Genomic DNA, 22444 nt, shown 5'->3' with positions numbered 1-22444 from the left:
GCCAGGAAGACACTGGAGAGCCACTCTGTCCCAGGGAAGCTGTTGTGTTTCTTCTGAAGCTCATGAACTCAAAGGCCAGTCCTTTAGGATATAAATTAGTAGAGGACCCCTCCCCCATTCCCCCATTGCAGGCTGCAGTGCCAACTTTGAGTTTGGAAATACATATGCAATTTTATCCTACCGTGTGCTCTGATCCTGCTTTCTTTCCCAAGACCTTCACAGGATACACTGTTATTCTGTACAACGTGCCCCAACTTATGTATCCAGTCATTGACACTCCCTCTTTCTAGATCAGCAATGTCCAATATGGCAGCCAAGAGCCATATGTGACTAAGTCTACATGAATGAAAATGAAATCAGATTTAAACTGTTCCTCAGTCTCACGAGCCATATTCCAAGTGCTCAATAGCCACATGTGGCTAGAAAATGTCATTCTAGGAAGAATTCTATTGGATAGCACTGAAATCTGGACATTCAGTTCCTTATTCCTAACAGTCCTGTAGGTGAAAACCCACTTGGACTCTCGGCCCAGTTCTTTCAGTCACTAACAGCTTCCTCTTTGGAAGTAGGAATGTAATTTTAGCCTTAAGTAAGTGTCTCAGTGGGAAGGGAGGGTAAAACCAATGAAAAGCCTCAGCTTTGTGACCTGGTTTCTTAGGATGGAATTCCTAGAAGAGGCCAGGATGGGGATTCTTGCGGAAGTGGGTTATTAGAGGAAAGTCCTTGGGAGAGAAGGAGCAAGGGAGGCTGGTTAAGTCAGGAGAGGGAGTTTGGCAAGTTTATGGAGCTTGGAGGTTTAGCTTGCTGATCCAATGTGGTGAGTGAATGGTCCCAAGAACTGGTCCTTCTTGTTACTTCAATCTGTCATTGGCTGTGGGCTGCAGGCAGGGAGGATATGCTCCTGGCTTGGGGTAATGATCAGGTAGTGGGGCAGCTGTGAGCCCTTTAACAGCCAACACTCACAGCAGCAGGGGAATGCTAGACAGAATCTGAGCAGGTCTCCCACTGTACCACCCCTGGATATTGCCTTCCAGAGAGCAGACCCATCCCACTCTGCTTTCCATCCCTGTGAACCCAGAATCTAGCAGAGGACTCACATCCATTCCTCCACATTTTCCTCATCTATTGAGTGGGTCTTTTAAGTAAAGCACTGTGCTGGGGAGATTTCCTGATGCAATGGTGTCACCCTTGAGAAGCTGTGTGTAAGTCCAGCGTGTGCACTTGAATCATAATCAACCCAGCACTTGCATCTTTGGTAAGGAATATTCCATCAACCAGAAAGGCTCATTTCAATTCCATCTTAAGCTATTTTTACTGGGAGGAATAAATAGCCTTTATAAAGGTGATTAGGAAGACTAGACCAAGTTCAGGATGTAGTAAGGAAGATGTGCAGGTGAGGCACTCTTGCCTTTCATTGAAACCATGGCATCCTGATGCATAATTACCACACTTTAAATATTTTTTAAATATTTTTTAATTGGTGATAGACCTTTATTTTATTTATTTATATGCAGTGCTGAGAATCGAACCCAGTGCCTCACACATGCTAGGCAAGTGCACTACCGCTGAACCCCAGCCCCAGCCCCACTTTAAATGTTTTATTAGCTGGATGACCACTATTCACAGCTCTTCATTTGGTCTTTTATTACATTTTTTATTATGAAGAATGTTGAACATATGGGCAGAATAGAATAATAAACCATATATAACACTGATGATTATTTTTAATAATTATCAACTCTAAGCTCATCTCATTCAATGTTTTCTTTTTTAAAAATTTTTTAAAATATTTTTATTTTTTAGTTTTAGATGAACACAATGTCTTCATTTTATTTTTATGTGGAGCTGTGGATCGAACCCAGTGCCTCATGCATGCCAGTCGAGCGTGCTACCACTTGAGCCACATTCCAAGCCCTCAATTATTTCTTAATCCTGAAAATCTCAGACCGAGCAATAGTCTAAGCATCCAAAGGTCCAAAACTAGGTGCAAATTTGTAACCTTGAGGAAATCCCCATCAAATAGCTCTACTGGTCCCTGCACAGGATGCCTTTCAGGGATGCTTTTGAAGGACATGCTGCATGGTCTTGCAGCAGCAGCAGCAGCAGCCTGGTGTGTGGGAAAGGTACAACTCTGGTAGCCCCACTTAGAGGGACTTTTCCAGGACTCTTGTCAGCATCAGAGGTTCATAAAGACTCAAGTTCAAATTCCGACATTGGCATTTACTGTAATGCCAGTAATAAATTACTCTGTAATTTATTCCTGCTTAACCTTGGTTTTCTCATCTGTAAAGTGGGAATGGTTGCAGACCACCTCAGGGTTTTGAGAGGATTAAACAAGATAATGCCAAGTGACAAACTCAGCAGAGTTCCAGGCTTGATTAAGATTAGACCTGGTTCACTTTGAGGTTTTTTTGGACTTTTGTTCCTTCATTTGTTTGTGAAGCTCTCTCCCTGAAGCATTTTGTACTTGTATTTATAGTACTTTCATACAGTAATTCTATGGCAGCTCCTGGGATTTGAACTTTCTCATACCACCCATTCTATGACATGGTCAACATGAGGCAACCATGCTTCTTGAGATCCTCATGACCACTAATGGGGATGGCACTGGGTACAGTCCTGTACTGCTCACCCCAGTGGGCCACAGGGTCAGCCAGAGCTGTGGGCTCGGTTTGCCTTGCTTCCCCCAGCCTGTAGCCCCTCCCAGTTAGGAAAGGGGACATCTCTAAATTCCTTCCAGCCCCATCATGCCAAGGGTCAAGATGGGGGATCATCCTGACCCTTGGCATGCTTAGACTATTGCCATTTGGATGCTTAGACTATTGCCAAGGTCATCTCCAAAGTCTGGATGTCTGCTCAGCAGACATCCAGACTTTGGGGATGAAGGACACTTTCTTGTTGATTCAGAGCCTCTCAACAAAACATGCATACCTACCTGCCACATGTCCCGAGAGGGTATCCCAGACTCTAGAGCCTCGCCTTCACTGGTCCAGCCCTTGCCCAGGCTCTCTTCCTTCAAGGAGAACACAGTTCCTCAGTTTCCATGTCCACATGTGTATTCATCTCTCTCCAACTCCCCTTCCCACCAGGTTCTCTGACCCTCTCCCACATCTGGCCTCTGCTCAGACATGGCTTGGAGGAACTGCTCCCTCTATTTCTTCTTACTCTATTATCATCCTTTCCCTACTGCTCAGTTGGAATAAAATGACACTTCACGTGTGTCAGCCTACGGAGGGAGTCCCTCCAGCCTCCATGGTGTGGGCTCCCAGAGGAGGGAAAAGAGGATGGAGCCAGCCCCAGCACCAACCCACAGCAGAAAACAGGCACTCTAGGGACTGGGCACTATAGGACAAAAGAGAGGTTTGGGTACTACTCCTGGTTCTCCTAGACCTTACCAAAAGTCCTTCAACTCCAGGCCCAGCCCTGGAAGGCAGGAATCGAGGGACAATCAACTTTGCCAAAGCACGATCTTCAAATGTAATAAAGCATGATCCTCATATAAATTGTTACTGAGCATGCATTACAGTTTTCTGTAACTTATTAGTGAGAGAACCAGTAGGATGACAAAGCTGGCTCAAAAAGACTAAGAGAAGGGTCTGGGGTTGTGGCTCAGTGGTAGATTACTTGCCTTGCATGCATGAAGCACTGAGTTTGAATCTCAGCACCACATAAAAATAAATAAATAAAGATATTGTGTCCACTTACAACTAAAAAAATATTTTTAAAAAGACTGAGGGCTGGGGTTGCGGCTCAGCGGTGGAGTGCTCGCCTCACATTTGCGAGGCCCTGGGTTCGATCCTCAGTACCACATAAAAATAAATAAAGGTATTGTGTCTAACTATAACTAAAAAAAATTTTTTTAAAGTTTTTAAAAAAGACTAAGAGAAATCTATACATAAATATGAAGGGAGTGGAGGGAAGGAGAAAGAAAGGGGGTGTATGAAAAATGCTAGACTACAACTGTCAAGTTAGAGTCAGAGCTAGGTAATGTCCATAGGAAAATAAAATTGTAACCTTGGGGCTATTTTCTTTTTCTTTTTTGGTACCAGGGATTGAACTTGGGAGCACTTAACCACTGAGCCACATCCCCAACCCCCCACCTTTTTTTTTTTGTATTTTATTTAGAGACAATCTCAGTGCCTTGCTAAGTTGCTAAGACTGGCTTTGAAATCGCAATCCTCCTGCCTCAGCCTCCTGAGCCACCATGCCCAGCTCAGGGCTAATTTCTTACCTCTTTTAACAATGTCATTTGCATCTTGTCAGTTCTCCGCAAATTAGCCCCTAACTTTATAGTCTGGGCCCCAATTGATAATAAACATGAGTCACTTTCCCCTAGAAAATCAGATGCTCAGAGGTGACTTTGCTAAAATAAGACACCAGAACAGCATTGTCTAATATAATGCAAGTCACACATGTAAGGTTAAATTTTTTAGTAGCCACATTTTAAAAAATAAGAAGAAACTGATAAAATTAAATGTGATATTTTAATTCAATCTAAAATATTGTCATTTCACCTCACAATAAATATAATAATTTTTATATTCCTTTTTTTAAAAGTAAGTCTTGGAAATCTGATGTGTACATCTCAAATTGGGACTAGCCACATTTCAAGGGTTCAGTGCCATGTAGGGCTAGCAGCTATGGGTAATGCAGCTTTACAGCAGGTTCTCAAGCTTTAGGGTGCATTGGAATTGCCTGGAGGGCTTATAAGAACACATGTCTGGGCCACACCCCAACAAAAGTTTGGATCCAGCAGGTCTAGAGTGGGGCCTGGTATTGCATTTCTAGCAAGTTCCTGGGCGATGCTGATGCTGCTGGCCTGGGCACCAGTCTTTGAAAACCATGGTTTCAGGATAAGTTTGAAAGAATACATGGTGATTTTTTTCCCCAACTACTGTAGACTAGAAAAAGAAGAAGAAGAAGAAGAAGATAGTCACTGCATATTTGTTTGGTGGGTATGTGCTCTGTTGATTAGGTTTTGCTATGTGTATAATAAATATAGAATATGTGAGAGGGATCTGCTGAGGGGGTTTCTGCTATGTGGGATAGCTATATAGTATTTGCAATGATTGTATTTTGGGTAATCATGTACAACAGAAAATGGTATATTAATGTGTTCACTATATTCCATATTGTTTCTGTGCATATACTCTGTAGGCAGGGCATACATGGTACATGGTGGGTATAGAATATGTATAGCTAGTATATCATATATGTGGGATAAGTATAGCCATACTTATGGAATGGAATTCATATTATATATACTTGTGTGATGGCTCTATTTTATGAGTAATAATATATAAGGCAAACACAGTTTCTATAGTGGATATTGCTGTTTATGGTGAATATACATTGTAATGGTGATGGGTTTACACTGGGGGAAAGATATGCCCTGTGATTGATGTACTATATGTGTGCTGGGCACATGTTATAACAGACATACATAGCATGTGACAAGTTTTCACTGGCTAAGTGTGAATACATGCTACATTTGGTGTATACATTGGGTGATGATATACAGTGTGATGGGTATAATAGGTACATATACTTTAGTACATATAACAGATGAATACATGTTATGTGGGTGTGATAATTATACATTTTGTGGACAAATAAGCACTACATGGTTCATACACTGAATGCTCATGGTGGGTATTCTGTGTAGTGAGGTGGTTCTTATGATGGGTCTATTTGGTGTGTATCAAGTACCTGTGCATACACAGTTCGTGATGGAAATATGGGGTATGTCCCTGCACATGAGCACACAGACCATAGTTACTTTGCTGGTAGGGGGACTGGCAGGGAGCAGTTGATCATCTGTTTCCAGAACCCCCAGAACCTTGAGCCCAACGACCTCATTGTTTCAGGTTCTTCCTCAAATTTTTTCTCAAATGCAACCAGAACTGCCTGAAGAATGCAGGGAATCCCCGAGACATGCGCCGCTTCCAGGTGGGTTTGGGGAGAGCCTCCCCTGCAAACCCACCCTTTCCCAATAGGGAGGGGAGCAGGAAAGGAAGGCTGAGACCCTGCCAGGGCAGATCTCTGTTCAACCCTGTGCCTCCACGGCCTGGTGCCTGCTGGGGGTGGGGTAGCTCCATCTCAACTTGTGCTGGCTGCCAAGGGAGGCTTCATTAGAGTCCCACTTAAGAAGATGCTAATTGTGACATTTTTACATGATTAACGACCCAGGTAATTTGCATAGTGTGAAGCAGAGAGCAGCTGCCCTTAGCACATCCCCAACCTGCATACCCCTCCCAGTTCAGGGAGAAGGCAGCCCCAACTTCCTCCCCAGAACAGGGTGGGGGCTCCTGCTGATGGGTTCTCCAGCTGATGCACACCCCCCCCCTTATTTGTCTAAGATCTCATTTCTGCCTTGAAGCCCTGGTGTTCCTGGGTGTGCACCAGCGACCACTCTGCCTCAGGAACCAAAGTTTTTCCCAAAGCTTTGATTTTCTACCTCCTGGGGAGTCAGCTTATCTGGGAGTGTTACCTGATCCAGGTGGCCCCATTTCCACCAGCTCAGAACCAAGGAGCTGAAGCTCCCTCCCCATCCCCAAGTTCCAGTACTCAGCCACCAGCCTCAAATTGCTACTCCCCCACCGGAGTTCCCTTCCTCCTGGGAGATCCCTGAGGGCTCCAGCCAGATTGGTGTGGCTCTCCCCACAGGTGGTGGTATCCACCACAGTGAGCGTGGACGGACACGTGCTGGCTGTGTCCGACAACATGTTTGTGCACAACAACTCCAAGCATGGCCGCAGGGCACGTCGACTGGATCCCTCCGAAGGTCAGGACTCCTGGCCCATCCCTGGCCACCCCCAGACCCCACCTTAGCGCGGTCTCCTGACCTGGGTCCTCTCCTGCCTCCCAGCTGCCACTCCCTGCATCAAGGCCATCAGCCCCGGGGAGGGCTGGACCACGGGCGGCGCCACCGTCATTGTCATCGGCGACAACTTCTTCGACGGGTTGCAGGTTGTGTTTGGAAACGTGCTCGTGTGGAGCGAGGTGGGCCATCCCCGCCAGCCTCCTTCCGGGGGCCTCGGGCTGGGCCCTCCCCTCTGGATGGGACCTGCAGGCCTCCCCTCTCCCCTAGCAGCTCATCACGCCCCACGCCATCCGGGTGCAGACGCCCCCGCGACACATTCCTGGGGTTGTGGAGGTGACCCTCTCCTACAAGTCCAAGCAGTTTTGCAAGGGAGCCCCTGGCCGCTTTGTCTACACAGGTAAGGAATCAAGAGGCAGAGGGGAGGTCTAAGATCAGAGGAGGGAGCCCTACCCGCGGTGCCCTAATACTGTTCCTGATGTATTCCCTTTGTTAACCAATGCCTTTCTTGTACCCCGTCACCTCGGCGGCTGCCCCACCCTCACCATTCCCTATACCCGCCTGTACTCTACGACTCCTCCTCAGTCTGGTTCTTCTTTCCCTAGCCCTGCCCCAGCCCAAGCCAGCCGCCAGTTCCCCACCTTGGTGCTGTCCACTGACCTAGGTCCTTTCCCTATCTCTTCCTCCCACCGCCACTGCATAGTGACCCAACTTACCCTCAGGGAGCTTGCGTCTAATCCGGGGAGACTGAGCAGCCACTAGAGTGGGGTGGGTGGAGTTACACCGTCCAGGACTTGAGGGACAGAAAACCTGCCCTCAAGGAAGTGTGGGCTGTACAGGGCTAGGCTGAAACTGGAGAGATGAATGGGGAGGTAGACATCCGGAAGGAAGGGCTGTCATGGGAGAAGAAATGGCCATCGCAAAGACCCAGCAATGAGTACTTTAAGCATTGGGGCAAATGAAAGGAAATTAACTAAATCTGAGCTGGAAATGGAAAAGGTATGGCTTTGAAACTGGTGTGTTATAGGTCCGTTCCAGAGTTTCCAGGAAGGTGAAGGAAGGGGATGGAGGGGAAAAGAAAGAGGAGGGAGGTCCAGAGAACAGGGAAAGACACAGGGAGCCAGGTTAGGAGGCTGTTACATACTCCTAAGAACCCAGGGTGTGGGACAGTCCCTTTCCTGGGGTGCATGCAAACCTCTAACCCTCAGATACTGCTGAGTCCACTGCTGAGTAGTGATAAATGGAGATGATCGGGTTTTCTTTATTATAATAAACTCTTGATATGACCAAATGCAAACGGAGAAGAGTTCTGCCCCCTGGGAATATAGAAACTAATATGCATATTCACCTCCCCGCCTGCCGAGCACATATAGGATCATATAGTGCATGTGTGTTAATGTCAAGTGCCTGGTATGAAGCCTGGCTCAGTAAATATTTATGAATGAATAAACCAAGGAATGGAGGAAACTTCCCAGAATCTCTCTGATCCCTATGCCTGGGTGGGGGGGGGGGTGGTCTCCCTGCACTTGGCTGGATATGGCAGAGTTCTGGATAGGTAAATTGCATGCATTTTAAGTCCTGCTTCCCCTCTCTGAGAAGGATTTGTCCTCCAAATACCTTCTCTCCAGCCCTGAATGAGCCCACCATTGACTACGGATTCCAGAGGCTGCAGAAAGTCATCCCCAGACACCCTGGAGACCCCGAGAGGCTGCCCAAGGTACTCAAAGGAGCGGGATGGGGACGAAGGTTTCCTGAGGGCGAGCGGGTGAGGAGGACCTTCAGAGGGTCCCTCCGCGGCCCCCAGGGGCTGCCCCCTCCGTCGTGCTGTCTCCTCCCCTACCCCCAGGAAGTGCTGCTAAAGCGGGCGGCTGACTTGGCGGAGGCCCTGTACGGCGTGCCCAGCAGTAACCAGGTATGGCGCTTCCGCCCGCCTCCTAGCGCCGCTGGGCCCAGGGCTGCCCCCCACCCGGTGCCTGTGGCTGCCCCGGCCGTGCCCTGCTCTTGTCTTCGCAGGAGCTCCTCCTGAAGCGCGCGGCGGACGTGGCCGAGGCTCTGTACAGCGCCCCCCGCGCGCCTGCACCGCTCGGACCCCTGGCGCCGAGCCACCCGCACCCTGCGGTCGTGGGCATCAATGCCTTCAGCAGCCCGCTGGCAATCGCTGTCGGGGACGCCACGCCGGGGCCCGAGCCCGGTGCGTCCCGTTGCCTTTCCCCGCAGTCCCTGGGCGCCTGGATGGCCCCCACCCTGCCAGCGTGGATCCCCTGACCACTGCTCTCTTGCAGGCTACGCTCGCAGCTGCAGCAGCGCGTCCCCCCGCGGGTTCGCGCCTAGCCCTGGCTCACAGCAGAGTAGCTATGGCAGTGGCCTTGGAGCGGGCCTCAGCGGCTATGGTGCACCAGGTGTGGCCGGTCTTGGTGTGCCCGGTTCCCCTAGCTTCCTCAATGGCTCTACCGCCACCTCGCCTTTCGCCAGTGAGTGCCCCCTGCCTGTGGGGTGAGGGAACCCGGAATCTGGGGAAGCAGAATGGGAATTGTCCTTGCCCCCAGGCCATCCCTGACTCATGAGGTCCACCGTGGCTTCATATGACCTCTCGCTACTGGTGAACCTCACTCCTCTCGGAGTCCTGGGGCCCTGGGGCCAGATTACTTCTTTTATCTTTAACTCTCTTTGATGACCCCAGTTGTACACATCGCCTTCCGCCCTCCTGTCCCCCTGAAACCGGCTTTAATTGGCAGGACCTGGGCTGAGATCCTGGACTGCCACCTTTCCATCTATGCTAGGACTTTGGGCAGAGGCTGGCGCCCCCTGCCGGAAGTCTATGGAAACTCAGGGCTCAAAAGAAGTGAGCTTTCAGGGGGGCCCCCAACAATCTTGAAAGGATGGGTGGGCGGAATGAGGCTGTGGCCCCCCGCAATACCATCAAACAGGGCGAGAGAATTCTGTGTGGTCAGGGATGGACTCATAATGTGAGTGTCCATATCAGGAGCTGTTCGACATTCCCCAAGTTACATTATTTCTTTGAACTTCAGTTTCTTCTCGTAAACTCAGATCAGTACTACCCCCTGCCTACTGTGGTTCTCAGATCTGAATGTGCCACTGAGCATAAGAAGACAGGCAACATTCTAGAGGAATGGATGATTTCACAGATCCGACTCCTACTATCTCAGATTTTTTGGAGTGGGGTGGCTCAGAACTAGGTGGATGGGCAATGGCTGAATGTCACGGGTGAGTGACATCCAGAACTGCCTTTATGCTTGAGCTTTCTATACTGCCCTACAGTCCCTTCCAATATCAATCGCTTCTCAACAGACATTTATAACGCACCTATTGTGTACAAAGCACTGGGCTTGGGGGGTAATTCCATCCTTACTCACCCATCAGAATCCTCCCTATCACTCCTAAGAGAGGTTGTCCCTCAAGTCCTGGGAGACTGCTAAGAAATGATGAGAGCTGCCCAAGAAGTAGCTGGTGGCGACTTTGCCAAAAGTCCCCTCATCTCCCCTACCCTCTGTTTGCCATTGCTGAGACTAGAACTATCTAGCCATAGGCCTAGTTGTCTTGCCAGGGATCTGTGTCCTGGGTACTACTGTTCTTTCTGGCTGGGGATGAGTCTGGCACTCTCCTTCTGGCCTGAGCTCAACTTCTAGAAACCAAAGCACCATAAGCCAGAATCCACACATGGCATGGACCTCTGGTGTCCCTCACAAGGCCTGTATCCCCTGGCCAGGCTAGGTTGCAATATTCCCATTCCCTTCAATTCTGGGACAGTGCCCTCACAGCCTTTCTCTGGTCACCCCTTACATTTCTGAATCTCCTCTAGCAGCCCTACCACCTCCCCTGCCATATACACATGGTGCAGTCAACAGTGGTACACACTGCCCTGCTGTACAGAAGTCGGCCCACCTGCACTCCCCCCATTCAGCAAGTGTGCCAAGAATTACAGAGCTACTTCAGTCCTGTTTCCACCTTCATCCCAGGACACCCGGGTCTTAGCCAAGGGCCAGTTCCATCTCATGATGTTGTCTTCACGAGTGCTTACCCAGGTCCCCATCCACTCCCCGTGTGTAGGATGTTTTGTGGCATGATTGCATGGGGCATCATTTCTCACTGAGTTTGCTAGGACATTCCTCGAATGACATCTGAACTGTCCCAGCCAGAGGGTCTGGGGTTATCTGCACAGGTTTATTTATTTATTTATTTATCTATCTATTTATTTATTTTGCATCAATCTCCAGAAACCTTGGAATGATCTAAAACTCTAAGTACAACCCCAACTAAAAGATGTGTCTGTGAGCACTCTGGGCCTTGAGAGATGGCAGTATATTTTATGGTCTCAGTCTTAAGCCCTCCATGGGGCTGTAGCTTCACTAGATATCAGACGCATTGTCTTAAAGGAGATTCAACCATGGGGCTGAAGACATCTAGAAGGGGGACAGCTGTTGAAGACACCATTGTAATAAAGTCAGAGTGGGGTGCTCTGATGTCAAAGGTATCCGTCCCAGGCTACAGGTTTCTTCCAGGAAGCCCCCACCCACTGTCCATTGCCTGCTGCTTGGACATGCTCAAACCACAGACTTTAGTAGTCTTTAGAAGAGGAGGAAGGGACTTGGGTTCAGGTGAGGATGTAGTGAGGTGGGGTCCAGAGATGCCTAGGTGGGAGCCTCCAGGAGAGGAGGCTGCAAGCTCCCTCAGTGTTCCCAGGAGAGCATGCCATAGCCCTGGATGGCTGAAATGGAAGAACAGGAAGCTTCGAGGACAGGGATCCCTCGCTTTTCTTTGAAATTGAAAAGAGAGATAGAGGAGACTCCAAGGTACAGACTGGAGATGACAGAGTCCTGTATTAAGCTGGAAAGAACCAAAGTGCCCAGGAAGCAGAGTCAGAGATAGACAAGGCATATTGAGAAGAACATATTCATGGAGAAAGTTAGGGTGTTTGTGTGGGCAGGGAGGCCTCACAAAGACCTGTCTGTACCCCCAAACTTCAACTCCTCGTGCCCAGTTCTGCTGTGATCCCTGAACTTTTGACTCTAGCCTTAGTACCTCAAGGGCCCATAAACGTTTCTTTAGCATCTCAGAATCCCCTAACCTACTCATCTCTTACCTTTGGGGGATCACCCAGTGTCTGGTTTTGTATTTGTTTTTGCCTCATCTGGCCCTGTCATCTCCAGCTCCAAGAAAGGGTCTCCAGAACCCCCAAGGAGGCGAGGGTTGGCCCATGACCCCAGAGGCTCCCAGCCCACCTCCAGACCCGGCCCTGTACTGGTCCCCAGGACCCTCCCAGCCCCCAGGGAGGTTTGAGCCTAGTGCCTGGTCAGCAGCCCAAGCGAGGCCCACAGCCCACACGGGCGACCCTGCTGCTCACTTTGGTGCTGTCTCCCTGTTGTGTCTCCCACTGCCTTCCCTGCTGCGCCTGCCCCTCCCTGCCCCGCCCCGGAGTCATGCCCTCTAGCCCCCCGCTGGCGGCTGCCTCCTCCATGTCCCTCCCGGCCGCTGCCCCCACTACCAGCGTCTTCTCCTTCTCGCCTGTCAACATGATCTCCGCCGTCAAGCAGAGGAGCGCCTTTGCCCCCGTGCTGCGTCCACCCAGCTCCCCACCCCAGGCCTGCCCCAGAGTCCACGGAGAGGGGCTTCCAGGTGAGTGATACACACTGACTCATGATGACCGGTGAGAAGGGTCAAAGACAGTGGCTAGGCTGGAGGGGACCACTGGACGCACATCTTGAGCAGTTTGCCGCAGTGGGTGCTCAGCAGGAAATTCTGCAGGGGTCCAAGGACATCCATCTGGACCTGAACCTCACAGCTAGGAATAGTTAGCACTCTGGATTCTAAACTGTCCCCTTGGCCAAGAGGAGGGAAATCGCAGCTAGAGAAGGCCTAGAGACCACCTCCATAGGCTCATCTGACTGAGCAGAGCAAAGACCCAATTCTGAGAGCTGGAGGAACCCACATGGGCTGCATGCCTTGTTCCTGTGCCTCCTTGTGTCCACCAGAGGGTAGCACACACCACTGTGAGACAGGGTCACTCAAGGAACGAAAGGGAACTGACCTTAGATAAGATTTAACCTAGCTTTCCCTCCCCTACTTTTTAGATTAGGCATGGAAATCAAGTCACCCCTCCTGTTCCTGTTAATGAAATGGTTGTTCATTCACATTATACACACGCTGCAGAACTTTCCTATCCAAGTGGTCGTTGAAAACTCACTAGCAGACAGAGGGAGAGACTGGCTGTGGGGAAGGAGGCAGAATCAATAGCATGTGGAGCAGAGGAGGTCCCAGATGACAGGGATCCTTGGAAGCAGAGCCAGATGAAGGTGTCTTCCCCAAGACAGGTGTTTCCCTGTCTGGCCACAGGGATGTCTCCAGGAGATCTCCTGGGACTCAGTTCAGAGCTTAGCACCTAACTCAGCATCTGACACACCACAAATGCTTAGTAACTAGTGGCTGAATTACTGAATGAATTGTGGTCGGAGGGACACCCTTCAAATGCAGAGGCAGAGAAGCTGCAGTACAGTTTGTGGGGCACTGAGCTGAAAGAGGCTGTGAGCCCAAGTCATTTCCAGATCTAAGGCAGGGACAGATGCAATGGTTCCCATGCCCAGGCAGGGGAGCAACTATGAATAGTGCCCCATGGGTTCTCTGTGCCCCAGGTTCCTTATAGCAGACACTGGAGGAGAGTGGAGCAAGCCTGGGGCTTGATCACCAGAAAAAACAGCTATACTTTGGAGTAAAGTAGGGAACAGAGCAATCCAATGCAATCTAGAAACTTTTTAGCTCTGCTTCTGCCCTATCCAAGACTGTTCTGAACAGTCCAGACTGATTCAAGTAATTACAGAATTTTGTACTGGAACGGGGCTGCTTGGTAAACCATCTAGAGGGTGGGCCACTGTCAGAAATGGCCTGACCCAGGCAGCGTTTGAAAAATGAATTCATTTTCTTTTTAAAAAATATTTTATTTTTCAATTGGAGTTGGACACGATACCTTTATTTTGCTTATTTATTTTTATGTGGTGCTGAGGATCGAACCCAGGGCCTCGAACATGCTAGGCAAGCACTCTAATGCTGAGCCACAACCCCAGCCCCATGAATTCATTTTCTAAGTGGAGGAGGAAGGATCTCAATAGGGGAGGCTTCCAGGTAGAGGTGTGTGGAAGGGGAAGCAAGGATGTTAGAGCTCACATTGAAAACATTAAAGGCATAACTCATACCAGAACATGCCAGAGGTTTATTTAAGTCTTGGGTGAGAGAGCTAGCAGGATGACAGGGTGACCTAAAGGAGAATGTGGGGACTCAAGTAAGTGAAATGAAGGATGCTGAAATAAGATTGTCTGGTGTAGGCTGGTTCTACCATGTAGTCAACTCTCATCTGCTTTGGGGGATTGTATTTTCTACCAAATGGAAGTCATCTGCTATTTGTCAGTTTCCTCCAAGTTAACATCAACTTAACAAAGCCTGGGCCCTAATCAGTAATGTATGTATAAGTCGAGAAGGAAAAAAAATCATATTTTTCAGAATAAGAGAATTTTTAAAAAAAAAACTTTATTTTATTTATTTATTTTAATGTGGTGCTGAGGATCGACCCCAGTGCTTCACATGTGACAGGCAAGTGCTCTACCACAGAGCTTCAGCCCCAGCCCCAGAATAAGAGAATTTTAAGGTAGACTTTTGAGATAAATGACCCAGAGTGACTTTAAAAGGATATGCAGTCCCTCTTAAACTTATCTCCAATTTTTGGATAATTTGTCCTAACTCCAGTGTGCCTGGGGCTTAAAATATGAGGGATAGGTAGGTCAGAAGGTCCTGAGTTTTCCTGCCAGCAAATGGAAGCACTGGAAGAGGTTATTCAGGGCAGGGAACAGGACAGTGATGCATTTCACCCACGTGGAACTCAGCATGCTGCTAGTGAGCATAGGTGTCAATGCTTCTGGAAGGTGGCCTTTGTCCTTACTGTCCTGGTCATTGGCTATCTGCTTTCCTCACCTTGACACTGGCCCTCTGAAGAAAGTGGGCTTGGTAAGAGGAGCTTGGAATTGGAGGAAGTTAGAAGAACAAGAATGTGGGCTGCACCTCCTGAGAGGTTTGGGGCACCTCTCAGCTTTCCATCTGTAGTGCTGGCCCCAGGCCAGGGCTAAGGGTGGTAATTTGGGAAAGTACCATATTCCCCGCCTGCTATCTCCAGCCCAGAGGGGCACAGGCAGGTGAGGTCACCAGGCTGTGCAGGGTTTACAGATCCTTTCTTCTTAATGATCCCAGACCAGCCTTTTGAGGATTCTGACAAGTTCCACTCTCCGGCCCGAGGGCTCCAAGGCCTGGCATACTCCTAATTACGGTAGGTCGTTGGCTGGGTATTGCCTCCTCCCCTGGATTCTCTTTCCAAAAGGCCTTCGCAGGGGTGAGGAGCTGGGGTCCAAGTCTGCCTGTCCTGAGCCCCTCTAGATAACTGTTGGAGGCACATAGCCCACCCCAGTGATCCAAACTAACAGGGGATGAGAAGTCACTTCCTGTTCCCTTGCAGCCAGTTCTCCTCCAGGACCTTATTCTCTCCTCCACTCTCCCCCCCAGGTCTGCAGGTGTTGCCCCCACTGAGCCTGGACTGGAGGTCCCTCCGGGATTCCCAGTCATGTCCTGGATGGCGGTACAAACAGATGCAGGGCCAGGGCTGTGGTCAGACCTCAACCCTTGGGCTGAACAGGGAGAGACCTTCCCCCTATGCTCAAGGCCCCTTCAGCCTCACAAGCTTCTCTCATCTCCCTTTCTTGGGTCTGGCTGGAAACCTAGGCACAGTACTGATGCTCTTGGCAGGAGAGCCTCCCAGGGAGGTGCTGGGATGCCAGGCCTCGCTTGTTGGGTCGGTTCCTCTGGAAGAGATGGATTCTGTGCAGACCAGGGATGTCAGTGAGGGGAGCATGGGATGGGGACCATGGGAAAGAGGACAGCTCAGGGAGAGGTGACCTGGAAAGGTCCTGTTTGCATCTGACCCATCTCAATTGGCCCAGCATCCCGACTTCTCTCCAGTGAAAAGGGTGGACCCAACAGCCTCCGGTCCACCCAGGCTCCCATGGAGCTTCCATCAGCAGCTGGACCCTGTGGCTGCCCCCACGTCCTTTGAGACCAGCATATTTATGCTTTTCACATCATGCCTCCCTGTGGGGGCTTTGGGCATGGAGGATACAGAAGAGGGTTGCCAGGCCTCCTGGATTTTGAGTCTTCCCTCAAGTGGATGTCTCATGAACTCTGGCCCCTCATACACACTGACTCTGGTTGGCCCCATGAATGACCTGGCTGCCCCCCAGGTGGCCTAACACTCTGCTCTGCTAAGTCTGGAGAAAATAGAACAATAAACCAGATGCAGATGGCCACCTAGCCTCTCTCGTCTCCTTCCTTGGTGTGGGTCTGCTTTTCTCAGTAGTTTTGCAGATCTCATGGGGCCCATCCAAAGCATGCCCTGGGCTGCCTTCTTGCACCTTGGCCTTATTAAACAACCCCAGAGTTCAACTGAGCAAGCATGCCCTGCCAATGTCTGCTTTCAGTTCCTGTGGGGGAAAGTTTGGAGGCTGGCTGTCAGGCCTAAGGACCCAGAAGATGGGCTCAGTCCCAAGATCTCTTTCTGGGCCTCAGGCCACTGAAGGCCCAGCTGTATAGCCAGCATCAAGGTGGGGGTTGTTAGAAAGATGTTGCTGGGAACTGGTACAGAGCAAATCAAATACTACCCAGACATACAGAGGCTCGGAAGTGAGATCCAGTCTCTGACAGAGGCTATCGGCCTCACCCGGGCTTGGCAGGGCAGCTTTGGGCTCCTGGGGCTGCCCCTCTGAGCCACATCCCACCCCTTTTCACTCCTCCCAGGTCCAGGCCTCTCTGGCTGTCCTGCCTCAGAGGTTGAGAGGAAGGTAATAAACAAGATTCCGAGGTGCACTCACCCACCCCCACCCTGGAAGAATCCCAGTTGTCTCCCTGATTTCTGCCCTGGACAAAGGTCTGGCTGTTTGACCTTAGAAACCACTTTTCTGATCCACTATCCAGTGAGCTAAGTGTCCAGCTTAGTGCCTCAGGCTTTGCTCTTTCCCCTCCTTGGCACTTCTTGGCTCTGGTTTGCAGGAACCTGTCCTTCCCAGCCCACCCACCCATGCCCTGCAGCTTTCTAGATAAACATACTTGCCCAGGCAGATGGGCTGGTCCTGTCCTTCAGAGACTTCTTACTTCTTTCTCTGGTGTTCTTGGTCCACACCTGGAATTCACTTCACTTGGGACTCTTACAGAGGGTCCTGTCTCTAGTCATCCTCTCCTAGTTTCAGCATTTGCCTGGCCTCCCACTCTGTTCCTACTTGCACTGTGTTACAAAGCACCAGAGCTTGTCTGTCCAAGCTGTGTTCCATTCAGTTATCAGCTACTGCCCAGGGCTCTCCCTCTGAAGAACTGCACTCCATACTGAGCAAGAGCGGTAGCTGGACTGTGGTACAAGCTGGTTCCCAGGATAGGTCAATGCCATGATCAATATAGATAAATCATAGTATCTGTCTTCAAAATGATCCCACAACATTTCTCAAGTCACCATTTGAGTCACTACTACCCTTTCTCATTCATACACACACACACACACACACACACACACACACACACCAAGGTCTATTTCCCACCAACACTACCAATTTCAAAATGATGAAGCAAGCAACCATTGAACATGTTTGAGGTGATTCAAATGGACCCCAAAGTCTCTTTTTCTCTAGGATAACTTTTCCAAATAGGAAAAGGTTCACATGTCACAGTTTCTTTCTCCCCCAAAAGAGACAGGCTCTTCATCGTGATTTTCTGAAGCTCTTAATTCCTCAGTCAGGAGTGGCCACCTTCCCCCGCTCCAGCCACACTTAAACCCTCAAGCTTTTTCCCCCCTGCAACCACCTCAATCGAAGTAATAACAACCCCTGGATGATGGAAGGGAATTGGGGGCCAGTTCTTTGGAGGCATCAGCCTAGAAATCTGATGTTCACAAGACCCTCAACTTGAGAGACCTGATGGATGTGAAGCACTGACCACGAACGCAGACCTCACCTCCTTTTATCACTTCTTCCATGTTCCTTTCTCTTCATTCTCATTATAAAATTTTTGAGAACTGAAACTTCTTAATTGTATATAGTCTTAAGTTTTCAGTATTTTCTGTATGGCTAGTATCCTACACCCTTGGAAAAATATTTTCCTACACTAAAGAAGATACTTTAGAAGTTTCCTTGGTTTTATTTTTATATTAAGACCCATAATCCAACTAGAATTGCCTTTTGTGAGCAGTGTGAGCTAGGGATCCAGTTTAATTTTTTGCCCACCATTTATTGAAGTGAACTTATGTTTTGCCATCTTACTACAGTGGAACCTGTGACATAAATCAAATATTCATATCTATATGTAGGGGTCTATTCTGGATTCTCTGTTCTGATTCATTTGTCTTTTCATCTATTCTTCCATCAGTACTATACTATCATAATGACTTTAAATTTATAGTAAGTTTTGATATCTAGTACAGCAAGGAGTAAAACAGTTATTTATAATGATCTTAGCTATCCTAGGTCTTTTTTTCTATATTAATTTTATAATGGTCTATTTATTTTTATATTTTAAATTGTCCAGATTTTCACTGGGAGTACATTATATTTATAGATCAATTAATGGAGAATTGACAACTTTAAAATATTGAATATTTCAATCTATGAAGACCTATTTTTTTAAAAATATATTTTTGGATGTCGTTGAACCTTTATTTTATTCATTTATTTATTTGCAGTGCTGAGGATCAAACTCAGTGCCTCACACATGCTAAGAAAGTGCTCTACCACTGAGCCACAACCTTATCCCCTAAAGATCTATCTTTTAAAACTTTTCTTATTAATATTTTATAAGCCTCTGTGTCAAAGTCTTACATATCTTCCATTTATTTCTAAGTATTTGATTATTTTATGCTATTATAAATGTCATTTTCTTAATTTCATTTTCTATATATTTGTTGTAGTGTATAGAAACACAATTTGATTTTTGTATGATGACCTTGAATCCAGCAATTTTGCTTGGGTCACTTACAGTAATATTTTATTCATAGTTTGTCTTAAGTATATAATTTTCTCAAGTACACAATTATGTCATTTGCAAGTAAGAACAGTTTTATTTCTTTGCTTTCAGTTTTAATTTATTTACTTATATATTTGCCTAAATGCACTGGCTGGAACCTCCAATACAATATTAAATATAAGTAGTGACAGTGGACATCTTTGTTTTGTTCCTTTGTTTTTTGGACAGCAAACATTTAGCAGTTTGCCATTATTACACTGGGTTTATGAACATCCTATTCTTAATTTTCTAAAAATTTTTTAAAACTTATGAATAGATATCAAATTTAACTAAATGTTTTCTTTACTATTTTGTTAATGTGCTAAATAACATTAATTATGTCTAATTGTAAAACAGTGCATTAACTGTCTAATGTTTAGTGGTAAACTGCCATACATCCTTACCCACAGTATATCAGTCATTAACATGCAACCCTATTCTCTCTACTCCCTCCCTCCCTCTCTCTCCTCTTTCTATCTCTGTATTGCTCTTTTTTTAAAATCATTTTTTAGTTGTTAATGGACCTTTATTTTATTCGCTTATTTATATGCAGTGCTGAGAACTAAACGTCCTAGGAAAAGCGCTCTACCACTGAGCCACAACCCCAGCCTTTCTCTCTGTATTACTCTTGCAGAAGGCACTGGCTCTTGCCCTTCCCACCCTCTCAAGAAGCTAGGCTTCACTGGGTGCAGTGGCACACACCTACAATCCCAGGGCCTCAGGGGACTGAGGCAGAAGGATTACATATTCAAGGTCAGCTTCAGCAATTTAGCAAGGCCCTCAGCAACTTAGCAAAACACTCTCTCAAAATAAAAAATAAAAGAACTCAATAGTAAAGTGCACCTGAGTTCAATCTCCAGTACCAAAAAAAAAACAAACAAACAAACAAAAAAAACTGGCTCTTATTTCTCTCAAACAAACAGAAAAGAAGAGCTAGACTTCTGGGGAAAAAAAAAAAACATAGAGGACCTCAGTACTTCCTCCTGTCATGCTAGTTTCTGCTGCCTACTGGGAACAAGGGAGGGGAAAAATACAAGAATAAATACAAATTAATCTTTCACTGAAATCGTTCTATCTAAATCTATCTATCCTAACCATTATGACTCCAACCCAGCCAGGATTCCCTCCTTAGTTCTCGGGTCTCTCTGACCCTCAGTTGGAGATCAAGAAGAGCCTTTGTGAGTGGTCCAAGCAGGAGCCCTTGCCTCCGCTCACTTTGGAAAGGTGAAGATGTCTAAGCCCCCACCTGGCCTCAGCCTTGGCAGGGGAGCCCCAGGGAGTTGGGGGCCTGGTCTGGATTTGGAGCTGCAGGGACTGCTCATAGGAGTGGGTAGGAGAGTTCTGAGCACTTAGATTTCCACCAGAGACAGAACAGAAGAGACTTCATGACTCTCAAGATGCAAAAGAGGCTTCTGGCAGGGCAGTAACAGAAACAAGACCATTTTTTACATATCCTTTTTGACTATTTTATTCCTTGAGAGAGAAAGAGCCAAGTGTTTAAAGGGGGAAAGGAAAACTCTGTCAAATAGCAGGTTTGTTGTTCCTTGGGCCCAGCATCTGGATTTTCCAAAGCCTTTCTTACCCTACCCTTTGCCAGCCTAGGAATGAAAGCTGCCCCAGATACAACTCTGGCTGGGGTGGGGAGGGTGTCAGGCTGCCTGGAGCCCTGGTATTCATCCATGAGTATAGCTCCTGAAGGCTTGGCTCGGGGTCAGTGAAGGGCAGAAAAGCCCTTCTGGCCTGGGTCCATGTCCCTGGTGCCTCTCCTGGGGTTCCATGTACCTGGGAGCCTAGCCACCCCTGTGCCATCCACCCAGTACTGAGTTCACCTTTCAGAGGATAGGGGAGGATCCAACCAATTTAGGTTGGCACTGCCTTAAGCCCAGCCAGCTTTGGCTTCTGTGGCAAGAGCTGGGTTTTTTTGGGCCATTCTCCAGGCCCTCCTTGGAGCTAGGCCTAGAGGTTCACCTTGCCAAGACAAATTGTGGTTGCCAGTGGAATGTGATAAAGTGGCCCCAACCTGGTAGACCTGCCAATAGTGCCTCTACTGGTTCCCCAGCATGGAATTCTGCAGGTTCATATGGTCAGGCCAGGCCAGGAGCAGGTACCAAGAGACTGCCAGGCATCTCTCTGATCCATTGGTGAGTGAGGCAAGGGTGTCCCCCCAAAAGCTCATCATCAAGCCTCCAGGTTGACAGAATTCCTCCAAACCCATTTCCTCTGGGGAGCAACTCATTGCAGAAGGTGTTGAGAGAGGAGAAGTGCAGGGTGGCAAAGGTACCTGAGTGTGCCCAGGCAAGGGTTGGGTTTGCAGCAGGAGCTGCCTGAGAAGAAGAAAGAGCTCTCAGGAGGCCTCCTTTTGCCTCCACACAACCACTATGATGGGTCTACATTGCTATCAGGTCCTCAATTTATTCAATGTGCAACACAGCCTGAGGTGGGATTCCCTGGAAGCAGACCTCAACCTGGGGATTGGGGAACACATGAAAGTGATTTCTGGGTGAAAAAAAAAGGAGGAGGAAGAAGAGGAGGAGGAGGAGGAGGAGGAGAAGAAGGAAAGATCAGGACTGGAGGAAAAGCTAGGCAAGAATATGGTCTCCATGGGAGACTGGCATAGTCACCACTCTGGAGGCTGGAGGGTTACATAGTTGGACCTTCCTTGTAGACAGGAGATTGCTTTAGTATCCCTGTGCCAGTCAGTCATTGGCTGCAAACTGCTGGAGTGGGAGTGGAGAATGTGGAGCACCTCCCTTTTGGCCATGAGCAGTACTTGGGACAGGAGGCAGCAGTGAGCTGTTACCAACCAGCCTTCACTATACCACTGGTTGCTAAAGAGGATCTGGTGAGATATTTGGAGCCTCCACTGTGCCCATCTACCTAGTCTCTCCAAGAGCAGGAGCAAGGCTTTCCTTTAGAGCACCCCAAGTTCTTGGGTGAAGACTCCCCTCTATTTCAAGTGAAGCTTCAGGATGTGTTCTAGGCCACTGAAAAACAAAGGGCAGGGCTCCTCCACCCAGAAAGATGAGGTGAGGCGGGGTAGAGCTCTGCAGCAGAAGTGGACACATACAGCAAACAGACAATTGACTTGATCTTGGTCACTCACTGGGAGGGCAGTAGTGGTGTCTTTGTTGTGTCTCTGTTAATACAGTTTTTGCCACAAACATTGCTAAAATCACCCCCTCTCTTGTGCTTATCCTCCTCCCACTCACTCCCTGCCCATGTTGGACTCCCTTTCCCTTCTCTCTTACCTCCCAGGAGGTGACCCTGCACCAGTCCCCAAGGTAAAGTGATGAGTGGAAGTCTTGCTGTCCCTCTAGTCTCTTTCCAAGAGATGATCTTGGCTTCACTTTCTGTTTTCCTTTCCTTTTGAAGCTCCACACAAAACAAACACTGAGCCTGCTCTGTTCATTTCATTGTACAGCAATCCTAATTCTCCTTCAGGTAGTATAGACACTACAGATTGATTAGGAGAAAGATCACAGAAACATAAAAAGGAAGTCCACAGGGACGCAGCTCAGTGCCCAGAGAATATAC

At 48.2% G+C, this 22444-nt stretch overlaps 1 protein-coding gene across 12 annotated transcripts in view; it reads left to right on the top strand.

Annotated features, from left to right (window-relative positions):
* Positions 1-18211, top strand: part of Ebf4 (EBF family member 4) — a 64745-nt gene extending 46534 nt beyond the window's left edge. For 4 of the 12 annotated variants that reach the window (XM_078051521.1, XM_078051524.1, XM_078051525.1 and 1 more), the window contains 10 exons: positions 5868-5949; positions 6667-6784; positions 6869-7002; positions 7091-7220; positions 8449-8732; positions 8834-9011; positions 9103-9291; positions 12257-12454; positions 15071-15146; positions 15380-16176. In XM_078051521.1, the coding sequence (XP_077907647.1) occupies positions 5868-5949; positions 6667-6784; positions 6869-7002; positions 7091-7220; positions 8449-8732; positions 8834-9011; positions 9103-9291; positions 12257-12454; positions 15071-15141 (1384 nt within the window). In that variant the 3' untranslated portion in view covers positions 15142-15146; positions 15380-16176. Of the gene's footprint in view, positions 1-5867; positions 5950-6666; positions 6785-6868; positions 7003-7090; positions 7221-8448; positions 8733-8833; positions 9012-9102; positions 9292-11055; positions 12455-15070; positions 15147-15379; positions 16177-16663 lie in introns of those variants that run through there. The other 8 variants (XM_078051527.1, XM_078051529.1, XM_078051526.1 and 5 more) reach the window with 7 other exon arrangements.
* Positions 18212-22444: the final 4233 nt, after the last annotated feature.

This window comes from Ictidomys tridecemlineatus, chromosome 5 (assembly GCF_052094955.1).
Source record: "Ictidomys tridecemlineatus isolate mIctTri1 chromosome 5, mIctTri1.hap1, whole genome shotgun sequence".
Lineage (NCBI taxonomy): Eukaryota > Metazoa > Chordata > Mammalia > Rodentia > Sciuridae > Ictidomys > Ictidomys tridecemlineatus.
Note: the sequence above shows the minus strand (reverse complement) of the source record. Positions and strands in the feature narration are given on the sequence as shown.